Source organism: Berghia stephanieae, chromosome 10, assembly GCF_034508935.2.
Source record: "Berghia stephanieae isolate SIO BIC M18660-M18661 chromosome 10, UCSD_Bste_1.3, whole genome shotgun sequence".
Classification (NCBI taxonomy): Eukaryota; Metazoa; Mollusca; class Gastropoda; order Nudibranchia; family Aeolidiidae; genus Berghia; species Berghia stephanieae.
In genome coordinates this window covers 24,521,515-24,546,943 of record NC_088369.1, presented here as the reverse complement: position 1 = coordinate 24,546,943, position 25,429 = coordinate 24,521,515, and the positions used below count along the sequence as shown (strand labels likewise).

At 37.5% G+C, this 25,429-nt stretch overlaps 2 protein-coding genes across 3 annotated transcripts in view; both read right to left on the bottom strand.

Annotated features, from left to right (window-relative positions):
- The window catches only part of LOC144980862 (uncharacterized), an 18,970-nt gene extending 17,008 nt beyond the window's left edge, over positions 1-1,962 (bottom strand). Inside the window, exon 1 of one of the 2 annotated variants that reach the window (XR_013646979.1) lies at positions 1,810-1,962. The gene's annotated coding sequence lies outside the window, so the exon portion shown is untranslated. The remainder of the gene's footprint in view (positions 1-1,809) is intronic. The other variant, XM_078928743.1, reaches the window with a different exon arrangement.
- A 4,359-nt stretch (positions 1,963-6,321) lies between these two features.
- LOC144980861 (flavin reductase (NADPH)-like) lies at positions 6,322-18,589 on the bottom strand. The gene is made up of 5 exons (XM_078928742.1): positions 18,562-18,589; positions 17,707-17,851; positions 15,854-16,055; positions 14,957-15,121; positions 6,322-14,174 (listed from the first exon to the last, which is right to left on the bottom strand). The coding sequence occupies exons 2-5, from the start codon at positions 17,839-17,841 to the stop codon at positions 14,020-14,022; spliced, it is 657 nt and encodes a 218-aa protein (XP_078784868.1). The 5' UTR covers positions 17,842-17,851; positions 18,562-18,589; the 3' UTR covers positions 6,322-14,019.
- Between the last annotated feature and the right edge of the window lie 6,840 nt (positions 18,590-25,429).

Here is a 25,429-nt window from a genome sequence, read left to right as displayed (position 1 = left end):
AATTGTGGCAATTCAACACCATATATTATCATCATCCTCATCAATTGGTTAATTAATCTAACATTAAATAAATTAATCAGTCAATTAGTCAATGCATCAATCCTTGGTTTTGCTGTACCACATGATACTACATGACCGTAAATCCAGAAAGACAATGGAAAGGTACTCAGCACGTTTCAACTCATCTTTGCTTTTGTTATTGGCTGAAGAAGGGTTTTGAGCCTGAAATGCTACGTGTTTAGTATTTAAACATTTTTACCTAGCTAACAACAGTAACAGTTCAGGATAAATCCAGAACAATGGTAGAAAAAAAGTCTCCCATGGCTATTCAGACTCAACTCCAATGGCCGTGCACAAACAAAGTGGGAACACAGTATGGGCAGTGGGCAAAGAGTGTGACTGATGGAAGTAGAATAAGAATTCAGAGAAAATTCTGCTTTGCCCATATCAGTAGACTCGGTTGATATCCCTATTTCGGACTTTAGATAGAGGGATTGTTGTCTCTAATTCCTGATTTTATTTGGACATCGTGCAAAGTTGTTAGAAAAAACTTTTCCTTTAAACCAGTTACTTTGACTGACTTTTGTTCCTTTTGAAGGGTTTTGACTCGTTTCTTTTAAATTTCTAATGGACTTCCAATTGATTGATGATTTTGTCTTTCTTGCCAAATATAGCGGGTTTTGACTACCTGTTGATGATAGTAACTATACCATTTATTTCATTTGCATCAATCTTTATGGAACTGTCAATAATTAAAATCAAAATTACAATAAATTGACACTAAAAGATAATAAAAAATAAAAAACATTATATATTTTGCCACGGAAGACTAGGATGTTCATACTCAAGTCTGAAGAACTCTTTGCTTACACATACGCATTGGAGTTCGAGTCCAAATAGCCATTCACACTCGAGTCCGAATAGCCGCAGCCTTTTGTTATTGGCTGTAGAAGGATTTTGAGCCTGAAATGTTCCGTGTTTAATATTTTAATTAATGACGGGGAAAACAATTCCTGGTTTTATTTTGGTTTCTTTTCAATGACCTGACCTTCCACCTAGCACACAGCTATGTCTGATAGAGCACAGAAATTGTTTGTTGTTAATTGTAAGAGACTAGCTAGCATCCAATTCAAAGGATGACAAGCAAATGTTAGAATATGAAGGTTAAAGTCAGATTGCCAGGTTGATGTGGGAGCTTTCACTCAACACTCAAGTCTTGCATCTCAAATAATGAAAATGAAATGACAATAAAGGGGGAAAATGCTCCGCAATTCCCTCACTTCATAATTAATGTATAGAGACCTAACAAAGACTCCACTACGTCACTACTATCTAAGTGTCTATTATCACTCTAACTATAACTGTTTGCAAACTATGGAATTGAAGAAAAAGAAGAAGAAGAAGAAGAAGAAGAAGAAGAAGAAGAAGAAGAAGAAGAAGAAGAAGAAGAAGAAGAAGAAGAAGAAAGAAGAAGAAGAAGAAGAAAGAAGAAGAAGAAGAAGAAGAAGAGAAGAAGAAGAAGAAGAAGAAGAGAAGAGAGAGGAGAGAGAGATGAGAGGAGAGAGAGAGAGAGAGAGAGAGAGAGAGAGAGAGAGAGAGAGGAAGGGGGGGGGGGGTGCTCTTAATGATGATGAATGAATTGAATGGGACTCTAAGCGCTAACACTTGACACTTTTTGAGTCTGTACAGTCCATACGTTACATTCAGTTAAGTTGAGATTCTGTGTCTTTCTTTTCATCATCATGTGTCAGTTTGCACAAATTAACAACTTCAAGTGATAATTGAGAAAGAAATGTTTTAAAGACTTACCTTAACTAATACAAGTATAAATATAAAATTATATCGATCAGATGAACTAAAATTATCAATGAAACGAGAAAAGAAAGGTCTAAAAGTATATCTCTAGCCCCGAGAACTAGAACTTGGGTTGATAGGGGTTGTTGATGATATATCGATATGCCAGATCAATTTTTCAACGACAAAAATGCCAAATACTTCATACACGGAGTCAAATGTGTGAGCAAAATCAAACTTTTCTTTTTTCTTTTTCTTTTTTTTTTTTTTTTTCTTCATAGAATAAGTTTCTTGAAATTTAATAAAAATCAAATTCCAAAAGCTCGTTCCGAAGAAAAAGGACAATTATACAGCTAATGTCTATATTATCGGTGATCCGAAAACGCTGTGATTATCCCCAGACACCACAAATTATGGATTTTTAAAAAAATCAATGTCAAACTACTTTACAAAACGTCACTTGCTTTGTCCAACATGGTGAGCCACCTTTACTCATTTTAAAGTTTTTTTCTTCACTTCTTAATCGGCTCATTGAAGCAGTCTTACTTAATGTTTAAATTATTTTAGAATTAGAGGTCTAAAAATCTCAAACTGGCAATCATTATACAACGCTTCATAAAAATGTTGGCAGTCTACAGCAGTCCATTGGATCGGTAATTTGGTAAATTCCTTGATGGTAACCGTATTAAAAAATATAATTATAATGGGTTTACGGCGCTTGCCAACACATTAGTGTCGTATCAGCGCCAATAAAAATGAAGAAAATGGGAAAGCAAAAAGTTCTAGAATTACAATTAAAACACACAAGGAAATGTAAGACAAAGGGGAATTTGTTCAAATAGGAAAAAGATGCAGATTTCAAAAGCACACTATCAAAGTACTTAATTTGAGATCATCTAAAAGTTTCATCCAGACACAATAAGCTCAGGTCCCAAACTAGAGGGATACACTCAAATGTTTACAAATCGTATATACATTTAATATGTAAACAAAACAGTACAGTGCATAACAGAAAGATGATTTACAAACAAAAAGTTTCATTTCCCAAAACGCTAACTATACATGTGACTGTTCCCTCCAGCTAGGGTATCCGGCCAGGGCCTGGACAAAACCAAATAATCTCATTCCTAGACAAAGACAGAAAGCATGTTGAAAATCAGATATTGGAGGATAGCATACACAGTAAGTGCTTCCCTGTCCACTTTTTTATTTTAACACCCCTGACAGGCAAGACGTGTGTTTGATGTGCTCTGGATTTTGCCTTTTTATAGAGATAACTGCATCATTTTAAAAGTGAATCGTATATGTAGGAATTCATTGTGACTTTTAATCTATGTGAAAATTGTGATTTTTTTAACAGTTGAAGTTTGTGATATTTTAGAAAATCGGTATTTTGAGGTCAACACAAACGATATAAGAGATTAGTTCAAGTTCACGAAAACAGTCACCGCGTCAATATTGTCAGTGTACTGTGACAGCTTGTACAGATAGAACTTTAATCACAAGTGTGTCGTGAAATCAAGACTTTTTCCGTGTAGACCATGACGTAACTATAGTAGTGACTCTAGTCTAGCCGTGGTGTAGACACATTATGTATGTTTCTTGCCCTGTTTATTTCAATCTGTTATTTTTAGCTCTTAAATACGTACCTCGTCAATGTATACAAACAACACCAAACCCTATTTTTAAATTTAAACAATGATTGTTTTGATCACCCGCGACCGCATAGGGTAAACGTAAACAGAGAATGATACCTGTTCATATTGGTCATAGACCACCCTCCACCACCCACCTGCAAAAACCCCACGAAACAATGATAACACTGCCACTGTCGTTGGCGGCATCGTCCCTATCGTCAGCATCACCACCATCATCATCGCTGTCGTCGTCGTTATCGTTACCACCACCATCACCATCCTCGCTATTGTCAACATCACCACCACCATTATCATCGCTGTCATTGTCTTTATCGTCAACACCACCACCACTATCGTTGCTGTAATCATCGATATCGTCACCACCACCGTCACCACGAATGTCACGACCACCATCACCACCAGTGTCACCAACACCTCTACCATTATTGTCAGAGTCATCCCCATTGCCATCATCATCCTTCGTGACGTCACCATCATCTCATAATTCAGAAAACATAATGTATTTTAATTCTCAGTCGGTCCGAAACAAGTCCTTACAAATCAATGATTTAATTAGTGACTAATAGTGACATCGTGTTTATTACTGAAAGGTGGCAAGAAGAAATCGGAGATGAAGTAATCTTACGTGAATTAACGACTGTCACATCCAAGGACATCAGGACGTGGCGGTGGTATTTGTGCAATTTATAATAAATCTATTAAAATAAAATCGGAAAATATCAACACCTTCAAATCTTTTGAATGCACAAAGATCACAGCTTTTAACATTGTGTTTTTATGTTTATACCATCCACCACCATCAAAAGTTAACAAAATAACACATGCAGGCTGTATGCGAGGTATGGAAGACCTTATACTTATAGAATTATATATTTCTTTTACTGGTGATCGTCTTATACTTTTAGGTGATTTTAATCAACATTTTGATTCAGCTGACCCATATTCAAAGCGTATGTGGAATCTTTTAGCCAACCATAACCTTTTACTGATCGTTTCAACTCCCACCCATAACAGGCCATATTATTTTAGATTGGGTTGCAACAAACACTACAACTTGTCCAATTGACAATTTAACCGTACATGATAAAATCATATCCGACCACGTCATCGTTATGTTCAACATACACAAATCGAAACCACCAAAAGTAAAGACGCTTGTTACGTCCCGTAACATAGGATCAAATAGAACTGAAGAATTCTCCATCAGCGTAGAGACAGAGCTAGCGATTCTTGGATCACAACTTACAGCTGATTCCTATAATGCCACACTGCGCAAAATGCTCGACCATCATGCACCATTGCGCACAAGAAAGGTGACCAGACGACAAACCGCTCCATGACGGATGACGAACAGAATAAATGGCTGCAAAAAGACGCCGTAGAGCTGCTGAACGGCGATGGCGAAAGTCACAGACCAACGAAGATCGTCAACTTTATAAAGATCGAGTTATCATAGTCAAAGAGACCATATCAAACGAACGAAAAACTTACTTTGCTTATAACAATTCCACATGTAAAATCACACGTGACCTTTTTCAAACAGTTAAAGGAAAGAAGAATACAGTTGATAATTACCATTTACCAAATTTACCTGAAGAAAACATCCCAACCGCTTTTTCCAAGTGTTTTTCAGACAAAGTGAAAATTAAACAAACTAGATCGTCATTTGGCTGTTCAAAACGATGAGGAAAATTCGGACTCCCAAAATGTATTGTTTTTTGTTTGTTTTAAGGGGTTTTACGGCGCTTGCAACACAGTTAGGTTATATCAGCGCCAGTAAAAAGGATGAAAATGGGATAGTAAAAAGTTATAGAATTACAATTAATGCACCCAAGAAAAAGTAAGACAAAGAGGAACTGATAACAAATAGGGATCGGATGTAGATTCCAAGAGCATACCACCAATGTACTTAGTTTGAAACCACCTACAAGTCTCATCCAGACACAAGCACAAAATCCAACAAAGAGGAACACACTCAAATGCTTACATTATACTTTCAAAATAAAAATAATAATACATAACAGAGAGATGATTTACAAGGAAAAAAATATCATCTCTCAAAACAATAACTATGCATTTGACTGTTTCCCTCCCAGCTAGGATTCCGGCCAGTGTCAGGACAAACCAAGTAATCTCATTCCGAGACAAAGACAGAAAGCATGGTGGAAAACAGATATAAGGGGATAGAAGACACAGTATGTACCTCCCTGCCCGCTATGGGAGGTCAGCCAAAATGTATCCATAATTTTAGTATCTTTAATCATGTATCATCTGAAGAAGTGAAAGAAATTATCCTGGACTCACCACCCAAATCTTGTCCCCTTGACCCGATACCAACTAATCTTTTAATGAAATGTCTTGACTGTTTTTTTAGAACCTATTACTGTAATCATAAATACATAACTCATTGCAGTCTGGGGCTGTACCATTTTGCTACAAAAAAAAAAAAAATAAATAAAAAATAAAAAAAGAAGCAATCGTCACTCATTCGACACAATACTGTAGACCACTCAATCCTATGCGATAGGTTTTCTTCTGATTTTGGCATCTCTGGTACTGTTCTTTCGTGGTTTAAATCATACATCACCAAAAGGTCCCAGGTATTTAATACCCACACATATGCCTCAGACAATGGAATAATCACCCATACGCCTCATGCAATGGAATAATCACCCATATGCCTCATGCAACAGAATAATCACCCATATGCCACAGACAATGGAATAATCACCCATATGCCACAGACAATGGAATAATCACCCATACGCCTCAAGACAATGGAATAATCACCTATAAGTATAAGCCTCAAGACAAGAATCACCCATACACCTCAGACAATCGAATAATCAAACATAAACGAAGCAAACAGTTGGGGTTTTTTTCTTTTTCTCTTTATTATAAATGCAGAACCATTATGAAAAGGGTTGGTCCAATCTGTTTTGTTTTTTGTTTGTTTTTAGGGGTTTTACGGCGCTTGCAACACAGTTAGGTTATATCAGCGCCAGTAAAAAGGAAGAAAATGGGATAGTAAAAAGTTCTAGAATTACAATCAAAGCACCCAAGAAAAAGTAAGACAAAGGGGAATTGAGAACAAATAGGGATCAGATGTAGATTCCAAGAGCATACCACCAATGTACTTAGTTTGAAATCACCTACAAGTCTCATCCAGACACAAGCACAAAATCCAACAAAGAGGAACACACTCAAATGCTTACATTATACATTCAAAATCAAAATAATAATACATAACAGAGAGATGATTTACAAGGAAAAAAATATCATCTCCCAAAACAATAACTATGCATTTGACTGTTTCCCTCCCAGCGCCAGGACAAAACCAAGTAATCTCATTCCGAGACAAAGACAGAAAGCATGTTGGATAACAGATATAAGGGGATAGAAGACACAGTATGTACCTCCCTGCCCGCTATGGGAGGTCAGGATCCCCACCCAGGGTCCAATCTGTCATTACAATACAAATACAACCATAGGAGATTTATTACCAATATGTTAATGTGATACATGCATTGCCTGATGTTGTATGGCCACAGACCTTAATTTGGCCAAATGGGAGCCAAAAAATGGCCATGTGGGTAAAGTCATTTAATTCTTTTAAAATAAATCTAAAATAATTTTTTAAAAACGTCTGCAAGCTGAGCTCAAGGATTGTATTGTTACAGCACGATCGTGCATTTAAAGTTTCATTCTTTTACTTTTAGGGGTTTTATAGCGCTTACGACACTAAGATATGAAGTGAGTAGAAAAGTGCCAGAAGACAATAGAGAATAAAAATTTTTTTTACTATTAGGTCATTTCAGCGGCAGTAAAAAAGAAATGTGGTAAAGAAAGGTTGCAGAGGTAAAGAAAGGTTGCAGATATGAAGTTAAAAGCACAGAAGAAGAAGGAAAACAAAAGGGGACGTGTCAAATAGGAGACAGATGATTACACGAGCAGTCCATCGATGTGCATATTTTGACATGACCTTAACTCTCTCCTTAACTTACCAGCCATTTTCAGGATTTTACCCCCAAACTTCACACCTAACTAACACAAAAATAGATGTATGACAGCAGTGCAGGGTTCTCTGCAGATAAGCTCAGTACGTACTTTGAAAGACATAAAACCTTAGAAAGACCCAACCCTCCACATGTGACGAATGTAACATGTTTAATCCTTCCCAAAACTAAACATCAAATGAATTACTTTGAATTATTTTAAAAATCAATAATGATTCGTGGTCATCTTAACTGTCTTATTTCAGGCAAACAAGGATTTTGTAGTCCAAAAAATTCAAAGTTTGAGGGGACCATTGCCAAATCATCAACATCACCACACTAGATCTTAAGTTACAAGCGCCAAAGAAAACAAAAGATAAAGGTGGCTGGTTCAAATTGGGAAGACAGGATTCAATGAGAATTCCACCAATGTGCCTATTCTAACATTACTTAAAAGCCCCATCCAGGCACAAGCAAAGGATTTCACTATGAATAATACACTCAAAGATTACAAGTTCAAAACTAATCACCATAAAGGTAGAAGGCAGAGAAATGATTTCCAGAGAAAAAATATCATATCTCCAAAATAAAAATAAAGGTATTATAACATATGACCAGAGAAGAAAAAAAACCCAGCAATCTCAATGAGAGAGAGAGAGAGAGAGAGAGAGAGAGAGAGAGAGAGAGAGAGAGAGAGAGAGAGAGAGAGAGAGAGAGAGAGAGAGAGAGAGAGAGAGCAACATAGAAAAGGAAAACATATGGGGAGATAGAAGAGACAACAAGTGACCTTTGCCCACAATGGAAGGTCAAAAGACCCAACCTGCAAATACCATTAGTCTTGTGCGCTTGTTTGTTATTTAAGGATTTTACTTGTGACACATTTAAGTCAATTCTGCACCAGTAAAAAGGAAGAAAATGGGATAATGAAAACATTTTTGTGCGCTTGTCAATGAATAATCATAGCATAATGGCACAAAATTGTTGTTTGTTTTTGTTTTTAAGGGTTTTACGACGCTTGCAACACATTTAGGTTATATCAGCGCCAGTAAAAAGTCTCATCCAGACACAAGCACACAATCCAACAAAGAGGAATACACTCAAATGCCTACATTATACATTAAAATAACAATAATACATTACAGAGAGATGATTTACAAGGAAAAAAATATCATCTCCCAAAACAATAACTATGCATTTGACTGTTTCCCTCCCATCTAGGAGTCCGGCCAGGGCCAGGACAAAACCAAGTAATCTCATGCCAAGACAAAGACAGAAAGCAAGTTGGAAAACAGATATAAGGGGATAGAAGACATAGTATGTAGCCCCCTGCCCACTATGGGAGGTCAGGATCCCCACCCAGTGGCACAAAATTCAGACGTTGGCAATATAGTATCAGCACAACAGTAAGTATCTAAATTCTAAAAAAAGATTTTTTTTTGTTTTTACAAAAGTCATGGAGTAATATGGCAAACAAGTGTCACAATTACAATACAAGATCATACAATAATATCATTTTTTAATGTGTCAACATCCAAGATGAATATGACAATATAACAAGATGATACAATATATCTTTTTTTAAAGTGTCAAAATCCAAGATGAAGATGACAATATAACAAGATCATGCAATAATATCTTTTTTTTTTAAGTGTCAAAATCCAATATGAATATAAACTCCAGAAATCTGGATTAAATATCTGTAAGTATATCAGTGCAAGAGCAGATAAATCAACAACGCATATCTCAACAAGACAAACAAAGTCCTTTTTTCTTTTTTTTTGCTATACCACATAAGTAAATAAAGATCTTGTATATTGACATAAAATTCGACATTGCGATATATCAATATCTAAATTATTTCGTCCAAAAATTAAATCCTAAAAACAAAACAAACATAAAAAAGAATACAATATCAAATAGGCTATTAGTATCCTGCAGTGAGCCAATAAAAATTCAGATATCCAACTGTGAGTAAAAATTTAGAGCAATTGAAAATTCGAGATTATTGTACAATGACAACTCGTAAATTGTCATTGATCATAACCAAAAAGTGAGGGGTGAAATCAAGTCCTAGACAGTACCAACATTTTTCGGCAACGATAGCGGCACTATGAATTTCAGATTTCACTTGGTTTTCAACAAATGGGCTAAGCAGAAACACTCCCCCCACTATGTCCGAGACTGTCTAGATGTCTAAAACGGTTGCTTGGCCAATCCTATGGTCTGTCTAGAACTGACACTTGTTCCCCCCCCCCCCCCCCCCCCCCCCCCCGGCAGTAGTACATAAATAAAAACGAAAAATACAGCTGTGGACCAACCATAAAATTTTTCTTAATATACAACTATCTATTTTGTCAACCATTATTAAAGCAGCAGTTTTCAATCAAAATATTTTATAAAGAGATAAATTTTGTTCTCAAATATATGTATAAAACATTTTATATAGAGATAAATTTTGAACGCATAAACATGTGAGTAAAAAAAAACCCATTTTATAAAGCGATAAATTTCAAACTCATATGTGTGTTTTGTTTTTTGTTCTTTGATAAAGATACAATTCTTTGATAAAATTGGTATATAATATATATTCTTCAAAATAATTGGTATGATAAACCAAAAAGCATTATCCCCGATTGCTCACTTAGACTTACCCTTCGGAATCTAAATGAGATACTTAGCAAAAGACTGAGGTATACAATTTAAAACAATATTTTGTAAAAATATATTTTAGGGACTAGAACATTTAAATGCATTGCAAAATAAAGAAGTGGTCATTAGAGCCACAGCTGATAAAGATGGGAGTTCATCACAATTTATATATACCTTTTAATCTGACACTGACAATTGCTTACTCCATTTGGATAGGTTGCTAGACTACTGAAAGGTTTCATCTCCCAAAAACTACACAATTACCATTGGGTAGACAGAGAGGATGAAAAAAAAACTCCAAAAAACTGCACCCAGGAATGTTATCACTCTCTTGCAAGAGATTCGCTCCACATCAAATGTGGGTGTATATTTTCCTAAAATTTACATGAAGATTCACCCAGAGCACATTTGTACTTATCATAAATGTAAATCAACTACACCTAAACTGGAAGCAGACCTGCCAACCCTTTACATTCCAAAAGTGGAATCAGGAAGTCAGAAAATAGGAATTTGAGACCAAAAATAGGAACAACGTAAAATTCCCTATCAAAATGACCACCAGCTTTTGTTTTGTTTTGTTTTTAAGGGTTTTACGGCGCTTGCAACACATTTAGGTTATATCAGCGCCAGTAAAAAGGAAGAAAATGGGATAGTAAAAAGTTCTAGAATTACAATTAAAGCACCCAAGAGAAAGTAAGACAAAGGGGAACTGAGAACAAATAGGGAGCAGATTTAGATTCCAAGAGCAAACCACCAATGTACTTAGTTTGAGATCACCTATAAGTCTCATCCGGACACAAGTACAAAATCCAACTAAGAGGAATACACTCAAATGCTTACATTATACATTCAAAATAAAGATAATAGTACATAACAGAGAGATGATTTACAAGGAAAACAATGTCCCAAAACAATAACTATGCATTCGACTGTTTCCCTCCCAGCCAGGACCCCGACCAGGGCCAAGACAAAACCAAGCAATCTCATTCCAAGACAAAGACAGAATGCAAGTTGGAAAACAGATATAGGGGGATAGAAGACACAATAGGTACCTCCCTGCCCACTATGGGAGGTAGGAACCCCACCCAGGACCACCAGCTTTATCAGATGTGTTAGGTAATGAAATTGGGAAAAGGAGGTGGGGGAAGGGAGGAGGAGTGCAATTAATTTTCCTACTTAGCTCCCTTTGGTAATCATGAAAAAAAAACATATCACCTTTTAATGCCCCCCCCCCCCCCCCTTTTTTTTTTTTCCCCTTTACCATTATCATCATTTTTGAATATCAGAATTTTAGAGACAATGGCGGAATAGCAGAAAGAAATAGTGAAAATAGGAATTATTCCGCCAAAGCGGAAAGGTTGGCAGGAATATCTCAAGCAGTAACACACCAAATTTATGTTGTACCAATATTAATCAGCTGCATAAACTCGATACAAGGATATCTCATACAGAAACATACCAAAATATATGTGTAGCACCAATATTAATCAGCTGCATAAACTCAATGCATGGATATCCTAAACAGTAACACACAGAATTTATGTGGAGCACCAATATCAATCAGTTGAATAGACTAGATGCAAGGTTATTGCAAACAGTAACAGATCAAATTTATGTGAATAATAATACTAATAACAAAAACAACAACAACAATAATAATAATAATAATAATGGCACAGATCAAGACATAAATCCCAAAATACTGAAACAGGAAAGATTCATAACTATAATCAACATTTCCCCTTCCCCCCTTCTCTTCATTCAGTAGTCAGATTTTGCTTAGCGGTTAACAGATTCAATGCTAATGATAAAACGTTACATTTTGTAGTTAGGAAGGGTAACCTATGGAAATGTCAACATTTCAAAATTAAAGGGATGTTATCTAAAGAAGAAACAGGTCTAACAGTGCCCTGAATAGAATTCTGTATGATTATACTGGTTTTACAGCGCTTTTGATACTTTTAGGTCATTTCAGCACCAATAAAAAGAATGAAGATTTTTAAAAAGTCTAGATTTACGATTAAAAGCACCAAAAGAAAAGGTAAGACAAAGGGGACTGGTTCAAATACGGAACCGAAGTGGATTCCAAGAGCAAACTATGAATGTACTTAGTTTGAGAATACCTGAAATTTCCAATGCACAGGATCCCTCAAAACAGGAAAACTCTCAAATGCTTACACATTATATTTTTTAAAAATAATTATCAGTGAGAGATAATTTACAAGGGAAAAAATATATCATCATATCCCAAAACCAATAATATTCATTTGACTGTTTCTCACTCAATCAACGACTCCAGCAAGGGCCAGGACAAAAAGTAAGTTCATTCCAAGACAAGAACAGAAAGAAAGATATAGGGGGATAGAGGACTTAGCGAGGGTGACCTCCCTATCAGACTCAGGAATAGCTCTCAGTTCCTGCATTAATGAAAATAATTTGAACCTCTATGACCCTATTGAAATAAGGGTCAAAGGTTTCTTTGTTCTAATTACAAAGTTAAAAAATACAAAATTTTAAATATACAAACTAATAATAATAATGTGATGAAAAATACCCCATGAAATCATAAAATATACATATAGATATAAAAATAATGTTGAAAACTTGCTTCAGTTCATTAAAGAAAGAAATCAAGTTTTCAGTCATGTAATCAATGGCTATATTCCATCCTTGGATATGGATATGGACATGGATATGCAGTGTTGCCACCCCAAGGCCATGAAAATATGTACAATGAAGAGCCAAAATGAGTAAGATTTTGAAAAAAAAAGTGTAAATCCTACAAAAGCGATAACTGACACTAATTTTGATGATGGACGATTGAACCACACTAGTAATATCGTAGTCGATATTTCAATTAATTTTTATAGACTATATAAATAGTATAGACTTCCAGAAGCCACCCTTAAATTCAGAAATGAAGCAGCCAGATGATATTATATTGAACTCCCTGGTCTTATGGGTCAAAAGACAGATTCAGATTTAAAAGTTAAGTACATTAAAAACAAAATGAAATAATAAATTCCCTTTATTCATCCCCTAGGGGAAATTTGATATTACGGTCCATTCCACAGGAAGACTGGAATACTCCAGATGTCAGCCGCAATGCAAGTGCTGTAAAGTGAGCTAGGGCGAGGTGACTTTCTCAAGGCCACACGGGTATGAAGCAAAGACCATACCGCTAGCCACGCAGCCCTATGGAGTGTATGACTGTTAAAAATGCTTAAAAAACATAAATTTAATAATGCGCTTAATGAATGTTTGTTTTGTTTTTAAGGGTTTTACGGCGCTAGCAACACATTTAGGTTATATCAGCGCCAGTAAAAAGGAAGAAAATGGGATAGTAAAAAGTTATAGAATTACAATTACAGCAACCAAGAAAAAGTAAGACATAGGGGAACTGGGAACAAATAGGGATCAGATGTAGATTCCAAGAGCATACCACCAATGTACTTAGTTTGAGATCACCTAAAATTCTCATCCAGACACAAGCACAGCTCCCAACTAAGAGGAATACAGTCAAATGTTTACCAATCATATAATATAATATGTAAACTAAACATAATACAATGCATAACAGAGAGATGATTTACAAGGAAAAAAATATCATCTCCCAAAACTATAACTATACATTCGACTTTTTCCCTCCAAGCCAAGGAGCTCCGGCAAGGATCAGGACAAAACTAAGTAATCTCATTCCAAGACAATGACAGGAAACAATTGGGAAACGGGTATGGGGGGATAGAAGACACAGCATGTACCTCCCTGCCCACTATGGGAGCTTAATGAATGAAAATGTGTAATAAGACTACACAGTTTTTACGTAAGGTTGACATCACTGGATATGGATATGACAAAAAGTTTTCACCCTGATCCCCTCTTGTGCTGTTGCTATAACACATCTTGATGTAAGCAAAAGGAAATCAATCTTCTTTACGAGATGTAACAGCGACCATCTTCTTATCATATTCATCCGATGATAAACATGACAACATGAATTTCGCAACGTCACGCCGACTGATTGCACTCGTCTCATAGCCCTCCACAAGTTGTCCCACACTGACATGAATTGGCTTGCCTGAAATTCATTGTTAAGAAAAAGAAATGTGTTTGTAATTGTTTGTGTGTGAGTGAGAAAAAGAGAGAGAGAAAGAGAAAGAGAAAGAGAGAGAGAGAGAGAGAGAGAGAGAGAGAGAAATAGAGAGAGAGAGAGAGAGAGAGAGAGAGAGAGAGGGGGGGGGGGGGAGTAAGGAGGAAGCGGGGGGAAGAGGTTAGAAAACCACTATGGCAAAGCTTCAATTTTCCATTGGTTCCTTGGTGGAACATGAGGCGCATCTCTCCAGTTTCATATAACATTTGCACATTCCAGGCACCCACTCTCACCTCCTGCTTGGGCTTGCTCAGAGTCAATGTCGGAATAAAAACTTCCTTTTGGCTTTCATCTCTATTCATAACTAACGTTGAATCTGGCTCGCCAAAAATATGTTTTTTTAGTTCTTCTTGGCGTTTCTGTAGTGTGGTGTTTATTATATGGTGGGTAGCTGGCCTAATGCACAACCCTTCCCAATTTCTCATCCTGGACTTGGGACCAGGCAATGGTGGGTTGAGGGTTACAATGAGACTCTAGAATTAATAGCTAACTAAAGACTAGCTGAATGATTCAACAACAAAAATTAACCAAAAAACAACAATTTAAAAAAAAAAAAAAAAAGAAAAAGAAAAAAAATGTTACGGGAAACAAGATTAAATTTGGAAATTAAACAAAACCAACCCACAAAAAAAAAAAAGATAAATTTAAATATAGTATAGACAGCAGGTCTGAAGTAAAAATGTAACTGAAATGTTATCAACTTAACTCACTGCTAGATTCGAGGTTAGTTAGACGTGGGGGTCTAACAACTGTGTAGTTGATGTCCGTGCAGTCATTCAATAAAAGCTCTTCCAACTCGCCCATATTCTTCACGACGTTTCGCACAACTGTTGGCTTCAAAACCCAATTCCAGAAAAAAGGAAGATTTGGAACGTCTGCAAAAACAAAAGTAAGAAATGGCATCTAATATACGGGAAAAGTAGAGAGTGGTGGGGGCTGACTGAAGTCTGTGATCATAAAATACTAACGAAAAGGCCTTTCCATTTCCACCTTTTTGTCTAATATACACAGATTAGGATCCAAAATTATATAGTTATATTCAATGAAACAAAATGTAAAGGGACAGAGGAGAGCACTAAAGTTGACCTCCTTATCCTATTGTTTTTGTGTCATGTGCGACTATGTGGCCTTGTAGTATGACATTCGCTTTTGGATCGAAGGGATCTGGGTTTGAGCCTTGCTTGGCACATGAGTCCTTGGAAAAGGCTCTTTACTTACATTCTTCAACCATACTCGGGTGTAAAATGGTTATCTGACTGATAACAACATTGTCTCTGTCGGAAACAATTGTAGTATTACCTAACAGGCATGATGCCTCACTCTATAAGATACCGTGTTGCTGTTGGTCTGGGACCCTTTGTAAAGCACTTTGTAGCAAATTTAGAGGATATTGCGCTATATAAAAGCTCAAGTTTTCTTGTTGCTTTTTCATTTTTTTTTTTTTTTTTTGCTGTTTTTTAAAAGTATATCTATATTCCTTAATGAAACATAAAAAACTTAGCCAACTCTAACAGTTTTGACGATAGACTCAATTATTAGCATCCAAACCACCCTGACATAAATATGTACCAATTTGAGGCGATGAATGGATCAAATTTATAGATCACCTTTAGTTCCCCAAGCCGTTATACAAACAAATTTCTTGAGTCCTGCCTCTCTCATGGCCGATATAGCAGCCTTCCCAGTGGAGGTGTAAGCGTCACAAGGCGTGAACATCCCTGCTTTGCCACCAATGGCTGACAACACACCATCACAACCTCGGAAATGATCAACAAGTTGAGATGAATCAGTCAGATCTGCTTTTACAACCTGGAAACAATAGACAAATAATTACTGTATTTTCTGGAACATAAGCCGCACAATCCAATTTAATACAATACTTCAACAAGCTATCTGAAATCATGTTTCAATTTCATAAAGTACAACTGCACATATGGGTACAACTATTTGGTTTAGTGGCATGACACTCGTCTTCGGATAGGATGGTCCAGGGCTCAAGTCCCGCTCTGAGTGATGCATAGTCGAATCCTAGAAAAAGGCTCTTTACTCAAATTCTCTCAACGTATTCAGGTGTAAAATGAGTACCTGGCCATTAACAGCATTGTCTCAAACAATTTTCATCACAATCTATAACCTTGTCCTAATTGGATGAATAGTCTGGTGTCACGTGGCCCAGCAACGGCAGCCATCATGGTTCTAAACAAAGAAAATCAGTACTTTTTATTCTTCATGCTGGCTAGAACTTTTCATATGTCTTGTGATCAGAATGTGTAAAAGTTAAAACATGATCATATCTATAATGTTTTTCTCCTCTGGATACACTTTTATGCTCGTCTAAGAAATATTTCATAAGGCCATCCGCCATTGTTCCGATAGTTTACAGCCAGTTACTAAGTTACCATGCGTCATTACGAGGGAAGTGACGTTACATCTGTTGAAGCATATTATTCACATCTTGAGAGGAATATGTATTGTGTGTCAAATTAACCTTAATTAAACACAGACCTGCAACAGGCAAACAACAACAACAAAAAATCTGTATATTTTTTTTGTAAAAATCACCAACTAGATGGAGTTTGCGTTAACAGAATTATTTGGGAGAAATTCCATATGTAGGCCCCACTTCAATAAATATTAGTAAACATTATAAATCGTTGTTCAACTGGAATTAGTTTTATTTATCGAAAGAATTAAGCAAATTGACCCCTATCAAACAATAACTACAACAACACAAGTTCCACAATTTTTAAAAATTTCGGTGGAGTAAAAGTTGTGCAACAATCTGGTTAGTTATCAGTTGTGCCTGAGTATCCGGCTTTCCAACCCAAACAAATTAAGACCCTAATTTGTAGATACAAAATCTAAAAAATTAAATATTCATCCTACCAGTCCAGTTTTTTTTGATAAATGAAACTTTATTTAACTCTAGGTGAGTAACTGTGTAAATTTACTGAAAGTCATTGAAGTGACGCCTGCATTTCTCCAGAAGATTTATTTTATGAATATATTATTATATAGAATTTTAATGTTAACTTAATAGAGTAGAGTTCCTGATGCCAACTGGTGATTACAAAATAATGAAAACTGCTGATTTGGCTCACAATGGATGGTTTATACGAGAAATTCTAAATGCTTCCACAGTTACATTACAAAAAGTAAATATACTTGCTAGTCGCTCACCTTGAATTAACAATTTCATTTGTCCAAAGAAAGAAACAAAATGACCCCAGGCGTTACAATCCTAACTAAATAAAGACTCTCATTAGATGCAAAATTATAAAACTCACTGTTTGTAAATGAAAGTTTTTAATTTCTCTCAGTTTTAGAAAACAAAATATATATGGATATCAGTATCAGTATTTCTACCCTTGCTATGACATTGGATTTTAAAGTCAAGGTCAATTGACCTATGTCCGACATATAGTTTAGTTTGACCAATTGACAAATATGGTTTCCTTACCTTCAACTGTGGATGAGTTGTAGTAATTTTATCAGGATTCCTGACCACTGCAATTACGTCATGACCCTGATCAAGAGCCTCACTGACCACTACGAGACCAGTCGGTCCTGTTGCTCCTATGACAGCAACCTTCATTTGACCAGACCTGTCCGACAATGCATAAACATTAATATTTATGTGAAACAAATTTTGCGAGAAAAATCTTCTTTTTTTTTTTTAAATTTATAAATGAATGAAGAATTCCTCTATTTATACGACGGGACCCTTATATATGAATCTTCACTTAATATTAGTATTAACAACACGCTTTATTATTCAGTGTGAAGCTAAAATCACAGTGGCTACATTCAACAGCTGGATATAACATATTATAAGGTAACAACACACAAACTATCTCGACCCTATGTGAACTATGTGGAACTAATGACAGATTTAATCACCAAAATGCTGTCTAGAGAGAACAGAGTGACGTGTGTTGCAACAAACATACACGCACACACACGAGAAGAAATAACATACAACACAGGACAGTCACGGTGCTTCTCACATAATATGAATATATGAAAAAAATTCTCAACTGAATTGAAAAATAAAAACAATTTAAAATATAAATTCCTAACCCAAGTGATGATAAAACTTCTACTAAGACTAAGACGAATGCCTTTTATAACTCTGAGCTATCTATTATTGTTAGCGGAGCTTTAAAAATATTTTTACAACAAGACTGATAAGGTATGACTATGAGCTTTCCATCAACTAATGAAATGATTACTGAATGAATGACGAGTTTGAGTTGTGTGGAGTGGATGGAGGCCGAGCCTGATAAACGGCACGTAGCCCCAAATTTTCATTTACTTCCAAACTTCGGACGATAAATAGTCCAGGATACAAAATTAATAAGTAAAACCAATGGAATCACCAAGAAGACAACTGAAAACAGCTACAAATCCTGATATTTTACCGTATCTGTTCTTCGTAAAACAAAATGAAAGATTTGCTGGCTCCTTGGCCTTGTGTTTTGTTTCGCTCGGTGATGAGTAGTGTTGGGTTATTTGATCGCTTTTACTCGATCGACGACCGAGCGCCAAGCCACGAGTCAGTGCTCGATCTCAATGCCGGAAGAGCGAGTTAGTAAAACGATCACTCGATCGTAAAACGATCAAGCGGGTTGTGAGCTTGAGACGATCTTGACACGTGAGACGAGCTTGAGACGATCAGGATTCGAGCGAGCGGAGGGGTAACGAGTGTTTCGAATCATTTCAACAGGGTTGCCAGATTATTTTTCAACAAAATGCCAGGGGAAGACTCAAAAAATGCCAAAACACTCAAAAAGATGCCAAAGTCTGTTGACTCCCACCCCCACTAAGAAAACTACTCACTTTTGATAGACAATTTACTATCATATCCTGGTGGCTTGCGTGTTTTCTTTTCTTTTTCTTTTATTTATTTTTTTTTTTTGTTTTTTTTTTTTTTGAATTATACTAAATTTCCTGTTGGGGTAATTATTTACCTACTGACTACTAAGTGGAGTGCTAAACCACTACACCACGGTTGGATTTTAAGAATGAAAAAGAAATGTGAAGATGTTTGTTTTTACGCGTTTAGAAATAATTAAGAAAAGGTGTCATTTGAAGTATAATATACAAGAAAAGAAAATGCCAAATGAAAATGCCAAATGCCAAATGATTTTTCTAATGCCAAACGGTTTTCAAAAATGCCAGATTTTTGGAATCTGGCATTTAAAATGCCAAACTGGCAACCCTGCATTTCAAATTCAAACGATCACAGTTTGCCATCCGATACCAATCGCCAATGTTTGCACACGGTAGTCTGTGGTTCTTCCACAGCCCTCACTCCTTGTCAGATGTTAGTGTGTCTGGGTGGCAGTGGCAGGGAAATTCGTATAGGTGTATCACGCGTGTGTGACAAGACTTCATTAAACCTACTAAAGTTTGACTATCACACACACACACACACACATATATATACACACACACACACACACTAAGGCTATTTCTATGACACACACGCATCCCTCTATCAATGAACACTCCTACAGTAGTGCGGCTATGTGGTCTAGTCATGACGTAACTATAGGTAGTACTCTAGTCGACCATGGCTCTCGTGCATTATAATGGTCTAGTGGTATGACACCCGCTTTGGGATCGGAAAGTCCTGGGTTCGAGCCTCGCGCTCGGTGCATAGTTGAGTCTTTGGACAAGGCTCTTTACTCACATTCTCTCACCGTACTCAGGTGTAAAATGAGTACCTGGCCGTTAACAGCGTTGTCTTTGTCTGAAAAATTGTAATATCGCCTAACAGGCGGCATGTCCCGTCCTACATATTAAATGTTGCTGTTGACCGGGACCCCTTTACAAAGCGCTTTGATCACATTTAGTGGATATTGTAAAGCTCAATTTTTTAAAGTAAAACATTAGCTTTGAATATGGAATGTTTCAATTTTAGATGCCTGTGTATTCTTTGTTAGTTCCCATCATCATCATCATCATCATCATCATCATCATCATCATCATCATCATCATCATCATCATCATCATCATCATCATCATCATCATCATCAGGGCAGCGGTACGGTCTTTGGTTGGCACCCGAAAGGTACCGAGTTCGATCACCCGCCGCTGAGTGGTCTTGAGCAAGTCACCTTGCCCTAACTAAATTTGCGGCGCTGCACTGCGGCTATCGCTTGGGTTATTCCAGTCTTCCCTTAGAATAGACCCGAAAGACGAATCTCCCCTATGGGATGAATAAAGGGAATTATGTTTAATTTATTTATCATCACCATCATATCAGCGGATCATCATCATCACCACCACCACCACCACCCTAATAATAATGGATAAAATAAATATCAACACATTTCAATGTAATAATCAATCTAAAATCAATCAGTGCTCCTAAAAGACCCTTTGATTTCTTTGTCTAATTCGTTCCATACTTTTGGAGTCCCGACAAAGAAAGATTTTCAGCTAACTATAGTTTATATATGGGAATATTAATCAGTCGTTTATATTGGAATCGGAGTTGTCTAGCAGGTGTATTAGTTCAAAGCGCATTTCCAAGGATTTACCATGCTCAATGAACTTCACAATATTTTATTTAATTTATTCCTCCGGCACGCCATATCGACCATACATCCATTTCGTACAGTAGGTACCGATCGCTGTTTGGAGTCTTTTTGTATTAAAGCTCTTTACAATACCCGTCATTGCTTATAAGATAAGAATACATTCACACCTGAGTCAAGTGCCTGACACACGGACTTAACGTCTGGATCACAATTTTCAACAATCACTGTCACTCATCCGGCCATTGACAAGGCTTGATTTTGTGACAAGAGACACCGTACCACTGAGCGACCGAACAAATAATCACCATCTGCGCCATCGTCATCATCATCATCATCATCATTATCATCATCCTCATCACAGCCGTAACAGCCAGCAAAACCACAATCATCATCTTCGGGTCCGGTCTATCCGTGTGGGGGTGGGGTGGAACCTGCTAAAGTATTTCATTATTTAAACAGAAACACGATAATCATCATCATCATCATCATCATCATCGTCATCCATTGTCGTCGGCATCGTTATCATCGTGTCTGGGCAATCCGTGTGTGTCTGGGTGTGGAACCTGCTAAATATTATTATTATCTACCTACCTAATATAAACACACCATTCTTGTTCATTTATTTTTCAAATAATGAAATGAAAGGCACGACCTTTCCCGCACACACAAGAGGCGATGACGACCAGTGACAAATTATGGGAGGTGGGGCGGCCGACAACTTTTGGCGCGACATAAATATGAAATGTTAAGGTGACAGCGGGATGATGGTGGTGGGAGGGGGGGGGGGGGGGTCTCAACCCTTCACCATCAACAACTGTTTGATGGCGTGTGTGTGTGTGTGTGTGTGTGTGTGTGTATGTGTGTGTGATGCGACGAACGATCATAATCAAGGCTGCCAGACAGCCAGATTTCTTCTTGCCCAAGTAGTCAAATAGACCCCAAATAGCCCAACACCACAAGCATTCTGACTCCCTTGAAAAACTCATTTGTTTTGATTAACAAAACAATCGACTACAGTTGGATAAACTTATCTTTTCATTTTTTTTAAATAAAAGATTTTTTTAAAAAAATGAATAATAATAGAAAAGCGTTTCTTAGTAACCAATTTTGAACTTGGCCATCTGGCAGCCCCCATCATAACCAGCTGCAGTCAAGCCAGCCACAGACATAAGAGAGGGAGGGGTATGTGAAGTTTCCTGTTGCAAACGAGTTGCTCGTGTTTTTTTTTTTCAAACGAATCACTGCTCGATGACGTCACTGACTCGAAACCCGCCCGAAACCAACTCGATTTTAGAGGACTCGATCGAAAACCCGCTCGATTTGATCGTTTCAAACTCGACCCAGCAGTGATGAGTAGTGTCGAGCGGAAGTCTCGATGATACCTCAAGTCATCGGCCACCAACACTCAAAACTTCCCGAACTCGATGACCAAGGAAAAGTCGGGAATTCCCGAGAAGTAGCACTTCAACTGAGCTTTGGATGGCTTTTTTGTATTAAAACTTAAAATACATTAAATAAATTCACTTTGTATAATAATAAAACATTGATACCTATAACCATTTTGATCTATTTACGACGTTTGTGTTTTGTTAGCTGTTTAAAATATGATATAACGTCAATATCCAATACCAATGACTAGGTATTGAATGAAAGCACCGATGACTAGAGCGATGCTCGAGACTTTTTTGAGTCTCGAGACTCAAAAAAGCATCGAGACGCAAAAAAGTCTCGAGCTTCGCTGGAATCATCGCCGACGAGAGAGGGGTGAACAATGCAGATAGTACACATTGTTAGTAACGCGTGCGTCGCTCGCGCAGTATAGTCTCGAGACTCGGGACTCGGGACTCAATACGAGAAGCATCGACGACCAAGATTCTCGAGACGAGAAAAGCATCGAGAACTAAGTGGAGGTCGGGAAGTTCTCAGTCGTCGATGACCTGACTTCTCAAAACCTAAAGCATCGTTGACCTTTTGGTGACCCGGATGCCCTCCCCTAGTGATGAGTGATGAGTGATGACCAACGATATTTAACCAAAACAAGATGGCAGACTGCCTTCCTGTATGTGGCTGCAATAGAGCAACAGGTGCTTGTTCGTCAAGAGGGCACAAAGTGCACCTGTGCTCTCTACTGCCAATATAAAATACTTCGTTTTTTAAACAACTCACGATTTGTTTTCTTTTGTGGCCAAAGACTTGTCTTTTGACGTCACTTTTTTTGGGTCAGTGTCAGGCTATAGATAGTATGCGCTTGGCTAAGGAGCTCATAACATTGCCATCCGGAAGTATAAGGGATCAACACACAAAACTGTGTGTATCCATGAACGTTTATAGTGAGGTTAATACAGTTCAGTGAGCATTACTCATAAACGCGGATGGCAAAAAACAATAACAAAGACCTGAGTGACGTCATCTTCGAACTATCTATAAGTTTACGATGGCTACAATCGGATTGAGTTAAATAAATCAAGTTAGTTATTGATGAATTCCCTAAACACGTTCATAAAACAGATAGCTGGTATAAGCCTCAATATCAATTAAGGGTGCTAAAAGCACTTTGCAAGGTGTCCCAAGCCAACAGCAATACTTAACATGGAGGTAATGACACGAGGCATGACGAGCAATGACGTCGTTTAGGTAATATTTCATTTTTTTATCCAACAGAGACATACTCTAACGGCCTGCTACTCATTTTACACCGGAGTAGGGTGAGGGGATATTATAGAGTGTGAGTAAAGAGCCAATTTATAATAATGGCAACCTGGCTCAGCTTTGCTTCGTACCCAAAAGGTACCGAGTTCGACTACTTCGCCCCGTTGTATGGCCTTGAGCGGCGCTGCATTGCGGCTATCGCCTGGGCTATTCCAGTCTTTCCTTGGAATAAACCCTAAAGAAAAAATTTCCCCTTGGGGGTGAATAAAGGGAATTTGGAGAGAGTTGGAGACTTTCCTCCTTTGCAACCTCACTTTCATGATCAACATCAACATCAACAACACCACCAAATCTGGGTAAAGTCGAGATATTTTTTTTCTGACCCCATGTCCATCAAGCAGCGATTGGGTAGAAAGGGTTTTGCAATAGACTAACGTCCTATCCAAAAGGTAACAATAAATAAATAAATTAATAATAAAAAAATAAATAAATAAAAGAACATGCACCGCTCGGAGCGGGACTTCAATCCTGGAATTTTCTTTCACGCAACCTTGACATTTCTTATTCAAAATTCAAAGATGACGAATTGTAATCAACTGTTGCTGCTATTCGTCAGGTTTCACCCCCCCCCCCCCCCAAACCCCTCCCTACATTCCAAATGCTTCATTGTCGATTTTTTTCAAGACAATTTCTAATTATATGAGACCTACTTTACACACACACACACACACACACACACACATCTCTCCTTTTTTCCCTCTAACCTCTCTCTCTCTCTCTCTCTCTCTCTCTCTCTCTCTCTCTCTCTCTCTCTCTCCCCTCTCTCCCTCTTTTCCCTCTCTCTCTCTTCCTTTCTCTCCCTCTCTATGTCTCTCTCTACATCTCTCTCTCTCTCTCTCTCTCTCTCTCTCTCTCTCTCTCTCTCTCTTTCCCACTCTCCCCCTCTCTCTTAGGAATGAAAAAAAGAGAGTTTTGAAAAGCCTTGACCGTTTTTTGTGGTTTGGCAGCCTTTATAAATTATTGTAACCTTATTAAATTATTGTAAAATTTAAATGACATTGGATAGGATGATAGTCTATCGCAAAGTACTTTCCGCCAGATCTATCAGACCCAGTTAACCAATCACTACTGGGAGAACAGAGGAGTCAGAAAAAAAATTTCGACTGCACCTGGGATCGATCTCAGTCCCTTTGCTTGTATTGTGAAGCGAGTACTCTACCGACTGAGCTAACCGGCCCCCCCCCCCCCCCCCCCCCTCCATTTTTGATGTGGCATGCTCTATATTGCATTCATACAGAGTAGCGACGGTGCTCGAATTAGACGCATTTGGATATCACTCGGCGATAGGGGAGGGCATCCGGGTCACCAAAAGGTCAACGATGCTTTAGGTTTTGAGAAGTCAGGTCATCGACGACTGAGAATTTCCCGACCTCCACTTAGTTCTCGATGCTTTTCTCGTCTCGAGAATCTTGGTCATCGACGCTTCTCGTATTGAGTCCCGAGTCCCGAGTCTCGAGACTATACTGCGCGAGCGACGCACGCGTTACTAACAATGTGTACTATCTGCATTGTTCACCCCTCTCTCGTCGGCGATGATTCCAGCGAAGCTCGAGACTTTTTTGCGTCTCGATGCTTTTTTGGGTCTCGAGACTCAAAAAAGTCTCGAGCATCGCTCTAGTCATCGGTGCTTTCATTCAATACCTAGTCATTGGTATTGGGTATTGACGTTATATCATATTTTAAACAGCTAACAAAACACAAACGTCGTAAATAGATCAAAATAGTTATAGGTATCAATGTTTTATTATTATACAAAGTGAATTTATTTAATGTATTTTAAGTTTTAATACAAAAAAGCCATCCAAAGCTCAGTTGAAGTGCTACTTCTCGGGAATTCCCGACTTTTCCTTGGTCATCGAGTTCGGGAAGTTTTGAGTGTTGGTGGCCGATGACTTGAGGTATCATCGAGACTTCCGCTCGACACTA

Coding starts and splice junctions, on each gene's coding strand:
- LOC144980861 (XM_078928742.1), bottom strand. CDS start 17,841: ATGAAGGTTGCTGTCATAGGAGCAACAGGACCGACTGGTCTCGTAGTG. Junction 15,122..15,853: donor AACGGCTTGGGGAACTAAAG/GTGATCTATAAA, acceptor TTGTTTTTGCAG/ACGTTCCAAATCTTCCTTTT. Junction 14,175..14,956: donor AACTAACCTCGAATCTAGCA/GTGAGTTAAGTT, acceptor AATGAATTTCAG/GCAAGCCAATTCATGTCAGT.